This window comes from Punica granatum, chromosome 8 (assembly GCF_007655135.1).
Source record: "Punica granatum isolate Tunisia-2019 chromosome 8, ASM765513v2, whole genome shotgun sequence".
Taxonomy (NCBI): Eukaryota; Viridiplantae; Streptophyta; class Magnoliopsida; order Myrtales; family Lythraceae; genus Punica; species Punica granatum.
Window position 1 is genome coordinate 24,118,787 of NC_045134.1, and position 14,209 is coordinate 24,132,995.

Below are 14,209 nucleotides of genomic sequence, written 5' to 3' on the forward strand. Positions count from 1 at the left end.
GTAGAAGATAGTATCATATGACATTGAAAAAAGAGTAAAAGGCATTATACCTCCCGAACTAAGGGGTGCGTTTGGATTTGTCTCCTGACCTTTAAAATATTGTACAGTGTCTCCTGACCTAATCTAAAAATAAGTAAGTGCCACCTACTTCTAATTCCGATTAGATTTCCAGCCAAAAGGAGAGCACACACCTCTCACATGTCAAAATATAAAGGGCAAGAAGGTCACACTAATCAAAATACTCGTGATAAAAAGAATCAAAATAAAATAAGATTATGGCATAATTACACTCCCCCAATTCACCAGCACTGTGACGTCTCCACTGCAGACCAGCCCCCGCAACCTCAACTCCCCGACCACGTTCTGGCCGACTAAATCACGCACGACCAGGCTCGGACGCAGACCAGACTCGCGAGCCCCTCTCCTCGACCAGAATTCGATGACCTCTGCTCCCCGAAGACCATACCTCGGCTTCATCAGTTGTGCACGCAGCCACGCGCCCAACAGCTTTTCCTGCAGCCACATGCTCTCGCATTTGTCGATGAGAATTTTGTCCCGAAGACTGTCGCGACGAAAAGTGTGTCAGTTTCGTCCTCTTGTTTCTCATACGAAGTTTGTTTTTATTGTTGGGTTACTCATACGAGGTCATAATCTTTTGTTTCACCGATCAAACTCTGCGAATTCTGTAATGTTACTCTTCTTCAATTGACGTAGTAGGCACTTCATGATGGGGTGGAAGTTGAGAGAGGAAAGCCATGAAAGGTCGACTCCAGAATACAAAGAAATTGGTTTGGCTTCACAGTCTTCAGTAGCAAGCGATCACCGAAACTGAATTTGGAGAATAAAGTGATGTTACTTTTCTTTCATTCAGGAAACCTATTGAACTAAGCTCTCTCTCTAGACTTGATTTATTTTGTGTTTCTGCTATGGACTAAGCAGACATGGTTTGTGGCGTTTTGGCTTTTAGATGAATGAATGGTGCATTTTCATATTGTTGGGGAGAAAGAATCGTGTAAATGGTTTTGGAATCACAGCTGAGATCTGAACTCATTTTGATTAGTGTAGATTCGATTAGGTTGATTTTGTCCAAACAGGATGATGATAATTTTGTTATTGGTCATGTTCATTATGATATTTTGTTTTTGCTTTATCTTGTCGATCAACATGCAGATATTGATCAGTAAATGTCAAAAATAGAAGTTGCATCCCAAAAGGCATATTCTATTAAGTAGAATAAACTTTACATAGTTATTTAGCAAAAAAGAAAAATAAAGTTTACATCGTTCATCGGAAATTAAAGGTTACATCCAGGACTCATGAGTACATATATAAGTTGCATCCTAAAACTACATCTGGAATAAGGATATCGATACTTATGATGTTCTATTCAAGAGTAATTTCACGACAGTAACATCTTCTTCGTGTTTTCCTCACTAGCGATTACCAAATATCAAACAATATGAGGCATATCAGCTGCCTTTCATCTTTACAAGATGTTTTTGGTCTTCAGACTTCATAACTGCAACCGCAGACTCATTGGGATATACTCTACGACTTACTCTTGACAGATTCCCGGGCTCCTGCCGAAGCGGAAGGAAGTATGTGCATGTCTCATGTTACATTGTCGAAAGCATAGCCAATGATTTAAATTGGAAAGAACTATGCTTTCAGTTGCAGAATGAACTCATCTCGTCTATCATAGTATGAATCACTATGAGAGCCCTGATGGAAACTCAGGCCTTATGTCACTAAACATAGCAGCTTCTGATCGAGGCTACCTACTTCAAATGCCTCATATATTGTATCTTAGGGTCTTATCAAATCTAAATCCTCCTATAACACCAGTAATGGTGTATTACTTAACCGCATAATGCTTTTAGATGTGCTGACATGCAGCCTTTTGTCATTAGACGAAAAGCCCAATTCTCTATAGGCAGATTGGATAAGTGAAAATTCATAATAACGTAACTGGGTCATTCTTAAAACCCGATACCCAATGTCATTTCATGAAGAAGTAACATACAACCGCATGGCGCAAGGAAACCTCAAAATCTTGAGAAAAACGAGCAAGGATTTACTATAATAGCTATAGCATCCCGCGATGATAGCAAGATTGGTAGCATAAGTTGCAAAAATACTAGTCAAGCCGTGAGTTTCATGCTCAGACACTAATCTAATTCCACCTCCAGTAACCTGCCAAACAAGAATGCACAAACAAAGAAGAAATCTAGTTGAAGACTCATCAAAACAAAACAATCAATTTTGTACCATAGAAAGAGACGAAAGCGATTAAAGCTCCAAACTTCTCACTACTCAGGAAATACCCAACAGGCGAACGGGTTCTGTAAAATCAAAAGGCGCCGTACTGTAGTCTGCGAGAAGCTGAGGCCGGGGAGAAGGAGTCGCTAGTACGGTCTGCACCGACATCTGGTTGAGGAGATGTGATCGCACTCGGTCTGATCGGCCGGAGCAGTCGCCGGAGGCTGGTCGAGGAGTTGAGGTCACAGGGGCTGGTCGGAAGACACGATATCACAGTGCGTGGAATTGGGGGAGGGTAATTATACCCAAATTTTATTTTATTTTGATTTTTTTTACCACCAAGTTTAATCAGTATGACCTTCTTACCCTTTATATTTGACTTGTGAGAGGCATGTGCTCTCCTTTTGGCCGAAAATCTGATCGGAATTGGGAGTAGGTGGCACCTTGCTTATTTCAGAATTAGGTCATGTGGCTTTTTGCAATATTTCGAAGGTCAGGGGATAAACCTACATACACCCCATAGTTCGGGAGGCATAATACCTTTTACTCTTGAAAAAATAAAACATTTTGGACAACTTATAAAGGCACATGAAATAGTTAAGGGACGATAAGGCAGGCTAAATTAGAGGATCTTATATGAATTGATAAAATGACAGTTCTACTTTCATATATATATGGTCTTGATGCAAAACTTATATTTTTAATATACGACAATTTTTATTTATTTATGAATTATATGGTTACTCATTTTCGATATATCTCTGTGGATCATGTTCTGCAAAGCAGATTTATTCAATTCATAATTGCCTAAAATTTTCAAATAATCTATATGTTAAATAGACCTCATCACGAATAATAATGCCACTGGTCAAGAAAAAGGTCATTAAACTCCTCTATCAAGAGCTGACCCATTTTCAATGTATTAATTAATTATGTATTAATCAAGATCCGACTCATTTTCAAGGATAAACTCTAAAAAAATAAATGAAAAATTTTTCAATGGAAATACATTGATAATTGCCACGTAGGCGCTACGTCAGCACGGCCGTTAGATGTTGACGGAAAAGATAACGCCGGGATAGATTTAATGTAAAAAGTAAACCATGGGATAGATTTGACAAAAAAAAGCATATGATAGATTTGACAAAACGGGCAAACCATGGGCCATTTTAGGTAAATACCCTTAAAATTAATTACATTATGAATTTTTATTCAAGGAAAATATATTGTGGATTAAAATTTTTTCACTTAAAAATTAAATGAGTTCAGTAGAAAATTATATTTTGCCAAGAGCAGAATTTTAATATCCTAAATATATTGTGAAAAAAGGAAGTAATGCGCCTTTTTTTCAAATATAAAGAAAGCACAAACCTTAAATAATTATTTTAAGAAAACAAATAATTAAAAAATGTACCTATTCAAAAATATAATTTTTTTCTCTACTATAGTTACCATAATTATAAATTATAATATATTTAATTTAATTTTAATATTCTATCCAGCTCAATTTTTAATAGCTCACACAATCACAATTGCCATCTTAACAAAATCTACATCAAGTATGCCATTCACAACTCTTCAATAGAATAAAAAATTCTCCAAACCAATAATATAATAGAAGTAAGACAACTATCTAATGTTCAATAAATATGCAGTTCTAACTCATAACAATTGAAGAGATCGTATGAGCATAGAAATAACAATTGAATTTAAATACAGTGTAATGACACTATGAATAAATTCATTGAAAATAAAAGAAAACTCATTGAATGTGAAATAAATAACAACCAATAAAAAAATAGTATTCAAGCTCCAATCAATAAAATTATCCATGATATAATATAATGCATATTGTTATGAACCTCGTTGAAAATGAAGAAAAAACCTACTTTTGTATGAGCACAAAAAATCTACCTTCAAGTATGATTCTTAGTACGAGACTATCAATATATATACATAATTATGTCCTTAACAATTATCTAAAAAATTTCACTTCTATTAAAATATTGGACTATAATTATACTTAGATAATATTACGCTATATCTAGACGATGGGTTATATTTCACTACGTATTTCAACTGCCCTTATTAGACTATCTTCCACTAATATGCCACTACCAAAAATATATTTAGCTGTATACTCCACTTTTTCGAATTGTTGATATAATAAGAGAATATTACGAATATATATTTTTTCAGTGGATAAATATTTCTCGATAAAAGAATATTAAAATTTCTTACTATATAAATGATGATGACGTGGTATCCCGAGAGAGCTTCTTTTTTTTTAATGATATAATGGCGTGAGAATTCAATTTGGAATTTTATTCATTTATTATTATATCTTTTAAAATAAGGTAGATATTAAGTAATTTATATGATGGTTACCACTTTCACTTTTCGTTCAAATTATAGTATCAGATATAAAACTATTATAATTTGAACTTCCTAAAATTAATATTATGAATCCAATCTATCCTTTTGTACTATATTCATCCATTGTGACCCATAATTAGGCATCATTCAAGTGGCTCACAAATTTCAGTCCCCTCATTAACTGAGCTTATTAAATCCGTCTCATGTACCGTAGTCAATCTGAGTTTTTATATTTTAAGGAAAAAAATATAAAATTATGCTTCAAGTTGTACAATTTATATAATGTATATAAGGAATATAAAATATTTTCTAAGCAGCACTCAATGAATATAGTCTACTGCATATTTTGTTTCCTTGTATATATTATGTTTGTCTATATGCATATAATCTATATATTCTATTGCATAATTAGTGATAAAAGAATATAAAAAATTTTCTTAACACATGAATGATGACATAACAAAACGAGAGAGCCTTTTTTTTTATGATGTAGCGGTTTGAGAATTCAGCTGGGGGTTTATTTTCATATATATAAAGATAATTAAACATATTAATTTCAATTTTGTAGCGGCACTACGCGGCTCGCTCCCTAGACACAGTACACATACAAAACATAAGAGCATTAGCAAAATCACATATAAATTAAACTATGCATGTGCAAATAATCATATATCGCATTTGTCTAATGTTATTGGTGATCTATTTTAGTAAGATTATGAAAACTAATGGATTAAATTCGTACATCATGTGAAGATAAATAGTATACACAAAAGAGCACCATTTTTTCCACAAAAAAAGGGTCAAAATCCTGCCACTACATTACACAGCAACAGACAAAAATGATGTTATAATGTCTTAATAATCATTTTTTCTTATATTATTATTTTAAAAAAACTAGTTTATAATTGTCATATTTTCTTAGAATTCAATTTTATTATATTGATAAACTATTAAAATCCTCCTACTTTCATGGAAATTTTAGAAAATAAAAAAATCAATTTTTATTACAAAAATTGTCGAAAACATTACTTTCGCAATTCCGTGATATCTAGTATTGAAGATTATTCTCTCTTACAATAAGTGTGTTTCTCGAGATATAAATTTACATTCTCCTCCTCACAGGATTAAAACTGCTTACCGCTGAAGTAGGTGAAAATTCACTATTCTTTTACCTAAAAAGTCTTCGCTATGATCTCATCCACTACATATTTTAGAATGATTAAAAAATCGAGACATTTTTTTTAGAATAAGAGAGAGTTTCGCGAGTGCAATAGGAGTGATATTCATATTTATATAATATACTCAAATTTATATCGCTTCAACATATAATTTTTTGATTAACAGTAAAACAGTAATAACCTCCCATAAAGCCTAAATAGTTACGGTGATAGGGTGATTTTTTTTTGGCTGAATAATTCATATTAATAATATTAATAGATAGTAGCGTCTACAAGAGTCCTAAGATCTGGATACCCTTCAAAAGTACAAAGTGATTGAAAATTGAACATTGAGCCAAAGTGGCCCAGGTCGTGAGCAAGAGTATTATCGGACCTAGGAATCCAAGAACATAGCCAATCCGAGAAAACTTTTAGAGTCGAGATAATATCAGAGACTATGCTTCTAATTTTTCACGGGGAAGAGCATGGATTCAAAATGGCTTCCACTAATAGCAAAGCGTCGCAATGAAGCCAGATCTTCGTAAATCCTCTTTTTGCTGCTATGTTGAGGGCAAGGAGCGTTGTTTTGGCCTCTGCTTGGAGAGATGTGTCTTCGAGCAAAACATGGAACCATGAAATCAATGGCGGTGTCTTCGGTTAGTGTAGAACTCTAACAAGACATGATCTGCTGCTATTCCAAACAACATTCGAACTGATGATGCTCCATTCAGGTCTTGAAGGTATTTTTGATATTTCAAGTTGAGGTGCTTCGGATAAGTTCCCATCTTGCCACCCCCCCCCCCCCCAGTGTAGACTATGTCGACCCCTGCTATGTTCTGCGAAGCGATTCTTGATGGTTTTGTGGAGATCGGCTTATTTTCCTGCATGCACAACATTGTTACGTGAGTTCCACAACTGATATAATGTGATAGCTGCATATAAGGAAAAGTTAGCCCTATCATTATTATTCGTTAACACAGAGCGCAGGGGGCAAGCAACAAAGTTTATTAATTCCTTCATATTGGTGGACGGGATAAAGCTTGAATGAAAATTCCAGGGTGATTCCCTCCAAACAACATAATAAAAAAGACAATTGCCATAGAAATGCTTTATTTTATCGGAGCTGATTTGGTAAAGAAGGCATGAATTGCATTCTTCGTTGAACCAGGGGAGGCATTCACTGGCAATTCTCCAAATATGGTGTTTGAGACGTTCATGGATTTTTAGATTCCAAATAGCTTGCCACACTAATCCATTTTGATATTGGAATCTATGATTTTGATCAATAAAATAAAAGGATTTGACCAAGTGCTTCCTTGAGGTACTTGGGTTCCATTCTATTGAGTCCTCGTAATCCTCTTGGGCTAGGTGGATTTTGAGAACTTTTTGCACAGTGTCTTGCTCAAAGAGATTTATGAGTAGTAAAGTGTTCCATCTCTTGGAATGGAAAAGCATCAAGTCATGTACCTTTAGGCCTAGATTTGGAGTTATGCCTATTCTCGAAGAGGGTTTATGATTTTGCGTACCTAGGATCCATGGGTCATGCCATGCTGAAATGGATGAGCCATTACCAATCGAGAAACATGTACTTACCTGGATGGTCTCCTTACACCATTGTAGGCCTTTCCAAATTGGTAAGGAAGAGGTGCGGTTAGAAGAGTTGAGGAAGTTGTCATATTTGCCTTTACAGCCCTACCAGCAAGGCTGCCGTTATCTCTTGTTAATGCCCAAGCTATTTTGGAGAGCATTGCTTTGTTCAAGTCTTTCACTTTTCTAAGCCTTTTGTTCTTGGTTGGCAAATGGTATTCCGACTCTTTGAAGCATAGTAGCTACATTCTTCCTTACATGTACCCCACCAAAATCTTCTTGTCACTTTGTCGATTGTGTTTAAGGTGGATTTTGGGAGTCGGAATAGTAACATTGATCAGGGTGGCTCTACTCGCCCAGGAGAGCACTTTTGTCTTCCATGATGCCAGTTTGCTCTTAATCTTGTCAATAAGGAATTAGAATGATTCTTTTCTTTTCCTCTTTATGAAGAGATGATTGCCCAGGTATTTGGTGTTGTCCTTCAATTTTTTCATGCCAAGAATGGATTTGACATTTCTTCTTAGTTCTGCAAATGTATTCTTGGAGAAGAATAGGCCTGATTTCATGCAGTTGACTTCTTGACCCGACTAGAAACAAAATTTGTCGAGAATGTCCTTTATGTTCCTAATATTTGCTTCTGATGCTTTTGAGAGAATGAGGAGATCATCTGCATACATTAAATGGGTGATTTGTGGTCCTCCCATGCTTATTTGAATACCCTTGATGTCTCAATTGGTTTTGGCCCTATGGAGGAGTCGTGATAAAATTTCCATTGATATTAGAAACAGATAAGGCGATATAGGGTTTTCCTATCTTATACCTCTGTATGGTGAAAAATGGTCGTGAGGAGATCCATTGAGCAAGATGGAGAAGGTGGTTGTGGAGATGCATTGATAGATCCAAGATATGAAGATTGGGTGGAATCCTAGTTTTTCCAGAATCTTAATGATGAAGCTCTATTTCAGTTTGTCATCCTGACCCATCCCCTTCGTGCTTTGGTTTTCCACATTGTATGAAGGATTTCTTGTGCAAGAAGCTCGTTCTCATTAATCCATCTTCCTTCAATGAACGCAGTTTGATTCAGGAAGATGATTTTGTCAAGTAGTGGTTTAATCCTATTTGCAATGATTAAACCCAACTGGGGAGGTGATAGGGTTATGTTGATATCATAAAATGAACATCTATGTATTTGGATCTTCAATAAAACCCGACTATAAAAATACTCAATACATAATTCTTAGTGCAGTCTGTCCAATAAGTAATGTGCTTCCGATCTTATTATCATAAGAGTCTCCTACGTCCAAATCATTTTGGACAGACAAGATGAGAGAAGCGAGCGGAGGAGATTAATATATCCATTTGACCCGATTACTAGGGATGCTATGATTGCTAAGCATCACTTCATCCGTGAAGTGGCAAATCGAGGCGTGGTTTCAGGACAACCCTGAGAGGGCTCGCCCTAGGTAGTGCGATGCCTTGGCCTTCACCCATGTCGATCGGCCCATCCCCAGCGATTGTCATGTCGAAACCTTGTAGCATGCGAGCCAGCATCAAGTGAACAACCTGGAGTCCAAATGTGGCACCAGGGCACGATCTCCGCCCGGAACTGAATGGGATGTACTCGAAACTCTGTCCTCTGACCTCGACGTTCTTATGCTCTTTCAAGAACCTCTCGGGTCGGAACCCATCAGGGTCAGACCAGATTGCGGGATCCCTCTGGAGTTTCCATATGTTGACTAAAACACGCGTACCCTTGGGAACGCGATAACCACCAATGTGACAATCCTCCATGGCTTCCCGGAGACCCGTCAATGGAGCCGGTGGATAGAGGCGGAGAGTCTCTTTCACGATGGCTTGGAGATACTTCAGGCTTTCGATGTCCGATTCTTGGACCCACCGGTCTCGCCCTACGACTCTGTCTAGCTCTTCTTGAGCATGTATTAGGGTGCTGGGATTGTTCAGTAGCAATGCCACAGCCCATGTCATAGTCAATGCCGTGCTCTCCGAACCGGTCATTATGAGAATCTGCAAAATTTAGTAGACAACCAAAAGCAAAAACAATAATATCGGTGTCAAATTCAAAATAATACATGAGGATTCGATTAATGTCATCTCGTATGTACCATTTCACCCACATTGTATGCTAATTTTTATATTAAAATGAGGACAATTAAAAATAGATTAAAATTCCGAGAAAGATATGTAAGGGACATAGTATAGTAATACACACAATTACTTTTAGGTTCGATTTTCGATAGTGATGCTATCCATGGTCCTTTGTAATCTGAAAAGATCAATGTTGAAATTTGTTTTCTGCTGGAGTCCACTTGTCTTATTTATTTCACATTTTGCACTTTGTTTTTATTTTATTTGATTTTTCTATTCCCAATTTGACATACAGGGATGGTTTAATAAGGTTACGATTTTACATTGTAAAGTGGGAACTTCATATCATTTTTTTTACAGCATTTGGTCGTAAAACTAATCATTGTAATCACTTGTTCAACTGAAAAAATTACCACTGTGATTGTTAAAGATTTTATCTTCGAAACAAATGGAATACTCATATTACAACGAGATTACAGTCGTGCAAACCACACATGTGATCTCTATAAGGCGTCGACTTGAAACTAAGAGATCATGTGTTCCAATCTTCATACGTAGGACTAATTATGTGTTTATTCGCTTTATTTTATATTATTGTATTTAGTTCATGAGCCTTCTTTATGATGAAAGAAAAAATCTCAAAGTAGAGTTTTGTGGCTGAGATGGAAAACTTAAAAATAAAATAAAGGGAAAGAAAAGCAATGAATTCGATATTAATTAGTACCAGGACAGTAGCCTTGATGACCCTCTCGCGTTCATGCCCATAGAACATGTCGTCACTCTCCGGCAAGCTCTTGAGCAGAACTTCCATGAAATCATCAGCTTCTTCTTCTTCACCTTTCCTCCTCTCAATGTGCTCCTTTAGCCACTTGTCGAGGACATAGTCGATCTCCTTCGCCGTCGCCTTCATAGCCCTCACGTGTCCTTGAATATCTGCCGGCTCAAGCCACGGGATTGCGTCAGACAGGACAAACGTCCCGCTGAGGTATAGGGCGCTCTCAATTGCTCTCCTGAACCGCCAGGCGTCTGATCCAGTTTTGCCGAACTCGGTGTCTGCGAACTTCTTCCCTGCAATCATCCTCAGGTTTATGTTGAAAGTTAGGTGCTCGAACTGTATGTCAATGGGAATAACTAGATTGTTGTGTCGGGAGCGGGAGAGGAGATCCGCCATGAAGGAGGCTATCTCTGAGACCCTAACGTGGAGGAGCCGCTGGAGGCGGTGGCTTGAGAGGAGCTCGAGGGCGGCAATTTTTCGGATTTCGCGCCAGTATGCCCCGTAAGGCGCCAGCGCAAAGATGGCATTATCATACCCCATGTACCTACGTACCAATGTCAAGGTAAATTATTTAACTATATATATATAATTGTTCTATTTTCGGTAGCAATATATATACATACAACGATTAATGGTTATGAATATTGCAATCAACAGTTATGAATATCAACGATTAATTATGTGCTACCGCGAGGCAGTGGTTACCAACTTTATGCATTAATGTTTCATGTTGTAACTTTTGTCTCAGTAGATAAGTGTGCTCTTTCAAGTTGTATTATGGTTGTAATGTTCAGTGAAATCAATATTCGATCAATCAAATACTATGAATCCCAGAATTGCGATACGTCGTAGTATAAAAATAACGAATGTTATTAGATTAAACTACCCATTCCATTTCCAGCTCTAATCAGCAAAAGAGTACGTAACAATGTTGTTTGGTACGGTGGAACTGAAAGAAAATATGATTTGATGGTATCAATAGTATCGTATGGTTTTAAAAAAAATATATGAATTTTTTTTTGTTACAAAGGAGGCATAATGTTTAGTATAACAAAAGAGAAATTTAAATAATTAATAAAGAGGCACGGGTAGTCTTACTAAGTATCGAACTTGCGACCTTTAAATCAACATGCGAGATGTGCACTATTGTAGTACACCTTTTTTTTGATAAAATAATAATAATAATAATAATAAATGGGTTATTTAGTAATACCGTCCTGCTGCAATATTGGGCCGACTGGCCAGAACCCTGTCGTTCACGCTCAAGGACTCCCTCGTGGCCTCGGGGCTGCTCACGACCACCAGCCTTTGGAGGCCGATATTGAGGGAGAAGACGGGCCCACATCCGTCAGCCATGGCTGCAAGCTTCCTGAAAGCGGGCTCTCCTCCCCACAGGAGATGGAGGTGCCCTATCAAAGGCCATGCACCGGATGGTTCGGGGGGTAATGGCTTGCTGCGTTTCGACTGCCTACGAGCACCAGAACCGAACTTATGAACAATAAGGGGGTGAAGTAATAGACTTGGGAATAGTCCTAAAACAAATAGTAGGAAGTAAGAGAGGAGATGTCCATTATTACGAGGAGAATGGAACTTGGAAGAGTAATGTTTGGTTAAAATTGATTTGCTTTGATATGAAAAATCGATGGGCATTGTTATATTTATATATAGTAGCAACTAGCATGTCTCACATGTTTATGAATAAATTAATTAAACCAACATGGATTGGTTCAAACGGTTCGACGCTTGTTCCGCTTAAGTAAGGTTTAGGGTTCGAGTCCTCGTGAATGTAGAAAATTCATGTTATGAGAGCTTTACTTCTTAGTGGACCGACCCAGATCGACTAGATTAGTCGAGACCTCGGATATTAGGATTCACATCGAAAAAAATAATTAATATATCAAGGAACCAACATGAATCTGCGTTTGTTTTTCTTAAACAATATATCGAGTTCGAATCTTAATGGAGAAAATTCATGATTATGAGAATTTTACTTTTTAGTACGCTGATCCAACTTGAACTAGATTAGTTGAGATCCGTTAGACTTTCGAATACCTTGGTGCACACTAAAAATAATAATATCAGGGAAAATTACTCATCCGACAGAAGAAAAAAAATGTCAAGGAAAATCATTAAATATGAATAGAATGTGTGGCACAGAATTTTCCATGCCCAAATCTTAGTTAAAAAGATGTCGAGGTACGTACGTGCTGGTGATACTTATACATTGATCACTCTTAAAATTATAATATTGCGGCTGACAAAAATTTTACTGGAACTTTTGGGTGGTTCCTTTCTAATTTTGCAATCTTCCACAGATACAAGGTTTGAGAACCGAATATATCTCATCAGTCTTTACACGTGTTCCTCCCAGACTTGCTGTCATGTCTTCCATTCGAGACAAATTATCCTCCACCCTTCCTGATGCTAGAAAAGAGTATCAAACTATATGGACAGCCCCGGATATAAGGATCGAAGATTATGGAGGGTTATGAACGGGTGGATTATGAGCATTTCGATACAATCTATAATCCTCATTACCAAACAAACCATAAAGGTCATTACATTGTATGGTCCCAGCCACATGAACTGAGTGAAGATGAGACAACAGCAGCAGATCTTGGCAAATTGGGGGCTATCTCATAAGCTGTTGTTCTTCAATAGCTTTGATTTAATTTGTAGTCTTGTTTGATTACAAATATGTTCTTTTAAACTGTTGGCCTTACAAGCTTTTATTGTGCTTGGCAGTTCTACTGCTCGTATTGTATCCTTATACCCTTTTTCAATGATTTGCTTGATTTGAATAAGAGCGTCACTTGTTCGTCGAAAAAAAAAACAAAGAAAGAAAATCATTATCAACTTTCCATGTGTCAAGCTTTCATTAAACTCGAACATTCAGGCTTATTTTAACTTTTCCTTCACCTCCATCATCTTCGTTTGTCACTTCAAATGGCCTTGGTTTCCCTTTGTTTTGTTTAGCTCAATCATGATATTTAGAAGCTCAAAAAATTTGACTAATTTAATTTGAATCGAATCGATCTATTAAGGAATAAATCTCTCTTAATATGAATTTTTTTCATTTAGTCAAATTCAGAATTTTACTTAAGAAAAGTAAACACCGAATCGTTTGAGTCCACTCTTATTGTTTTTTTCCTATAAAATTTCACTTCACCCTTCCCGCCCATTTCATTCTATTGGTCGATTTTAACGGACGTAGTTGGAAGTTGATATCGAGCGCAAGATTTTTTTTTCTAAATGTGTGGCCCAAATTTTCTTAAAACAGAAAACTTCCGTGGTTCTTGGCCAGATGGGTCCGACCAGGTGGTGGCCGATGGTCTTCAATACTAAGAATTCGAGTTTTCTAAACTACCCGAACTTGTGCGTAAATAACATTAATTTTATTAAAAACGATCGGAATATTGCTGTAGAAATCGAGTTTTTTAAGCGATAACTTGATTTACTATCTATTGTTTTTAGAAAAATAAAACTGACATGGAGTCAGGAAAAAAAGAGAAAAACAAAATTAAACTACACAAAATCGAGATAAGAAACTCTCAATCAATATGCTGAATAACACAAGGGTTGTCACTTGACATTTTAATTCAAAGCGGTCCAATATTCTCAATTCTCCTGGGCTCGGTGTAACTTATTATTTATACAATTGTTTGTCGATATGCTTACATAAACTTGAGTTTGTCTATTTCATATGTTTCGAGAAATAAATCAAACTCTCAATATTGACCGATTCCTTGCAATTATACTCGAGAAAGACCCAATTTCATTTGAAATTTACACGTTTATCAATTATGATCAAATTTAAAATTACATTATTTTCCAAGCAAGTAAAGCGCTCTACGTGCAATGATGCATGTGCAGCATCATATGCATAAAAAATAATTACAGATTGAAGCAACAAAATAGCAATCTATTTATATATGGGTCTCTCGAAAAT

At 36.5% G+C, this 14,209-nt stretch overlaps 1 protein-coding gene and 2 long non-coding RNA genes across 5 annotated transcripts; 1 reads left to right on the forward strand and 2 right to left on the reverse strand.

Annotated features, from left to right (window-relative positions):
* Positions 1-100: 100 nt before the first annotated feature.
* LOC116189549 lies at positions 101-1,148 on the forward strand. The gene is made up of 2 exons (XR_004152417.1): positions 101-577; positions 715-1,148. It is a non-coding gene; the product is annotated as an uncharacterized LOC116189549 (long non-coding RNA).
* Positions 1,149-1,957: 809 nt separating this feature from the next.
* Positions 1,958-2,747, reverse strand: LOC116189548. Of its 3 annotated transcripts, none has more exons than XR_004152416.1 (2): positions 2,311-2,747; positions 1,958-2,193 (listed from the first exon to the last, which is right to left on the reverse strand). It is a non-coding gene; the product is annotated as an uncharacterized LOC116189548 (long non-coding RNA). The 3 variants fall into 3 exon arrangements; XR_004152414.1 differs by having other exon boundaries at positions 2,325-2,743; XR_004152415.1 differs by having other exon boundaries at positions 2,367-2,719.
* A 5,833-nt stretch (positions 2,748-8,580) lies between these two features.
* On the reverse strand, positions 8,581-11,910 carry LOC116188879 (cytochrome P450 82G1-like). The gene is made up of 3 exons (XM_031518338.1): positions 11,474-11,910; positions 10,210-10,804; positions 8,581-9,404 (listed from the first exon to the last, which is right to left on the reverse strand). The coding sequence occupies exons 1-3, from the start codon at positions 11,908-11,910 to the stop codon at positions 8,781-8,783; spliced, it is 1,656 nt and encodes a 551-aa protein (XP_031374198.1). The 3' UTR covers positions 8,581-8,780.
* Between the last annotated feature and the right edge of the window lie 2,299 nt (positions 11,911-14,209).

Bases quoted from the DNA above. Each gene is read 5' to 3' on its own strand.
- LOC116188879 (XM_031518338.1), bottom strand. From the start codon at position 11,910: ATGCCCATCGATTTTTCATATCAAAGCAAATCAATTTTAACCAAACAT. The intron at 10,805-11,473 runs GTATTACTAAAT...ATTGGTACGTAG, and splicing joins CCCAATATTGCAGCAGGACG to GTACATGGGGTATGATAATG. The intron at 9,405-10,209 runs GTACTAATTAAT...TAAATTTTGCAG, and splicing joins TCATCAAGGCTACTGTCCTG to ATTCTCATAATGACCGGTTC.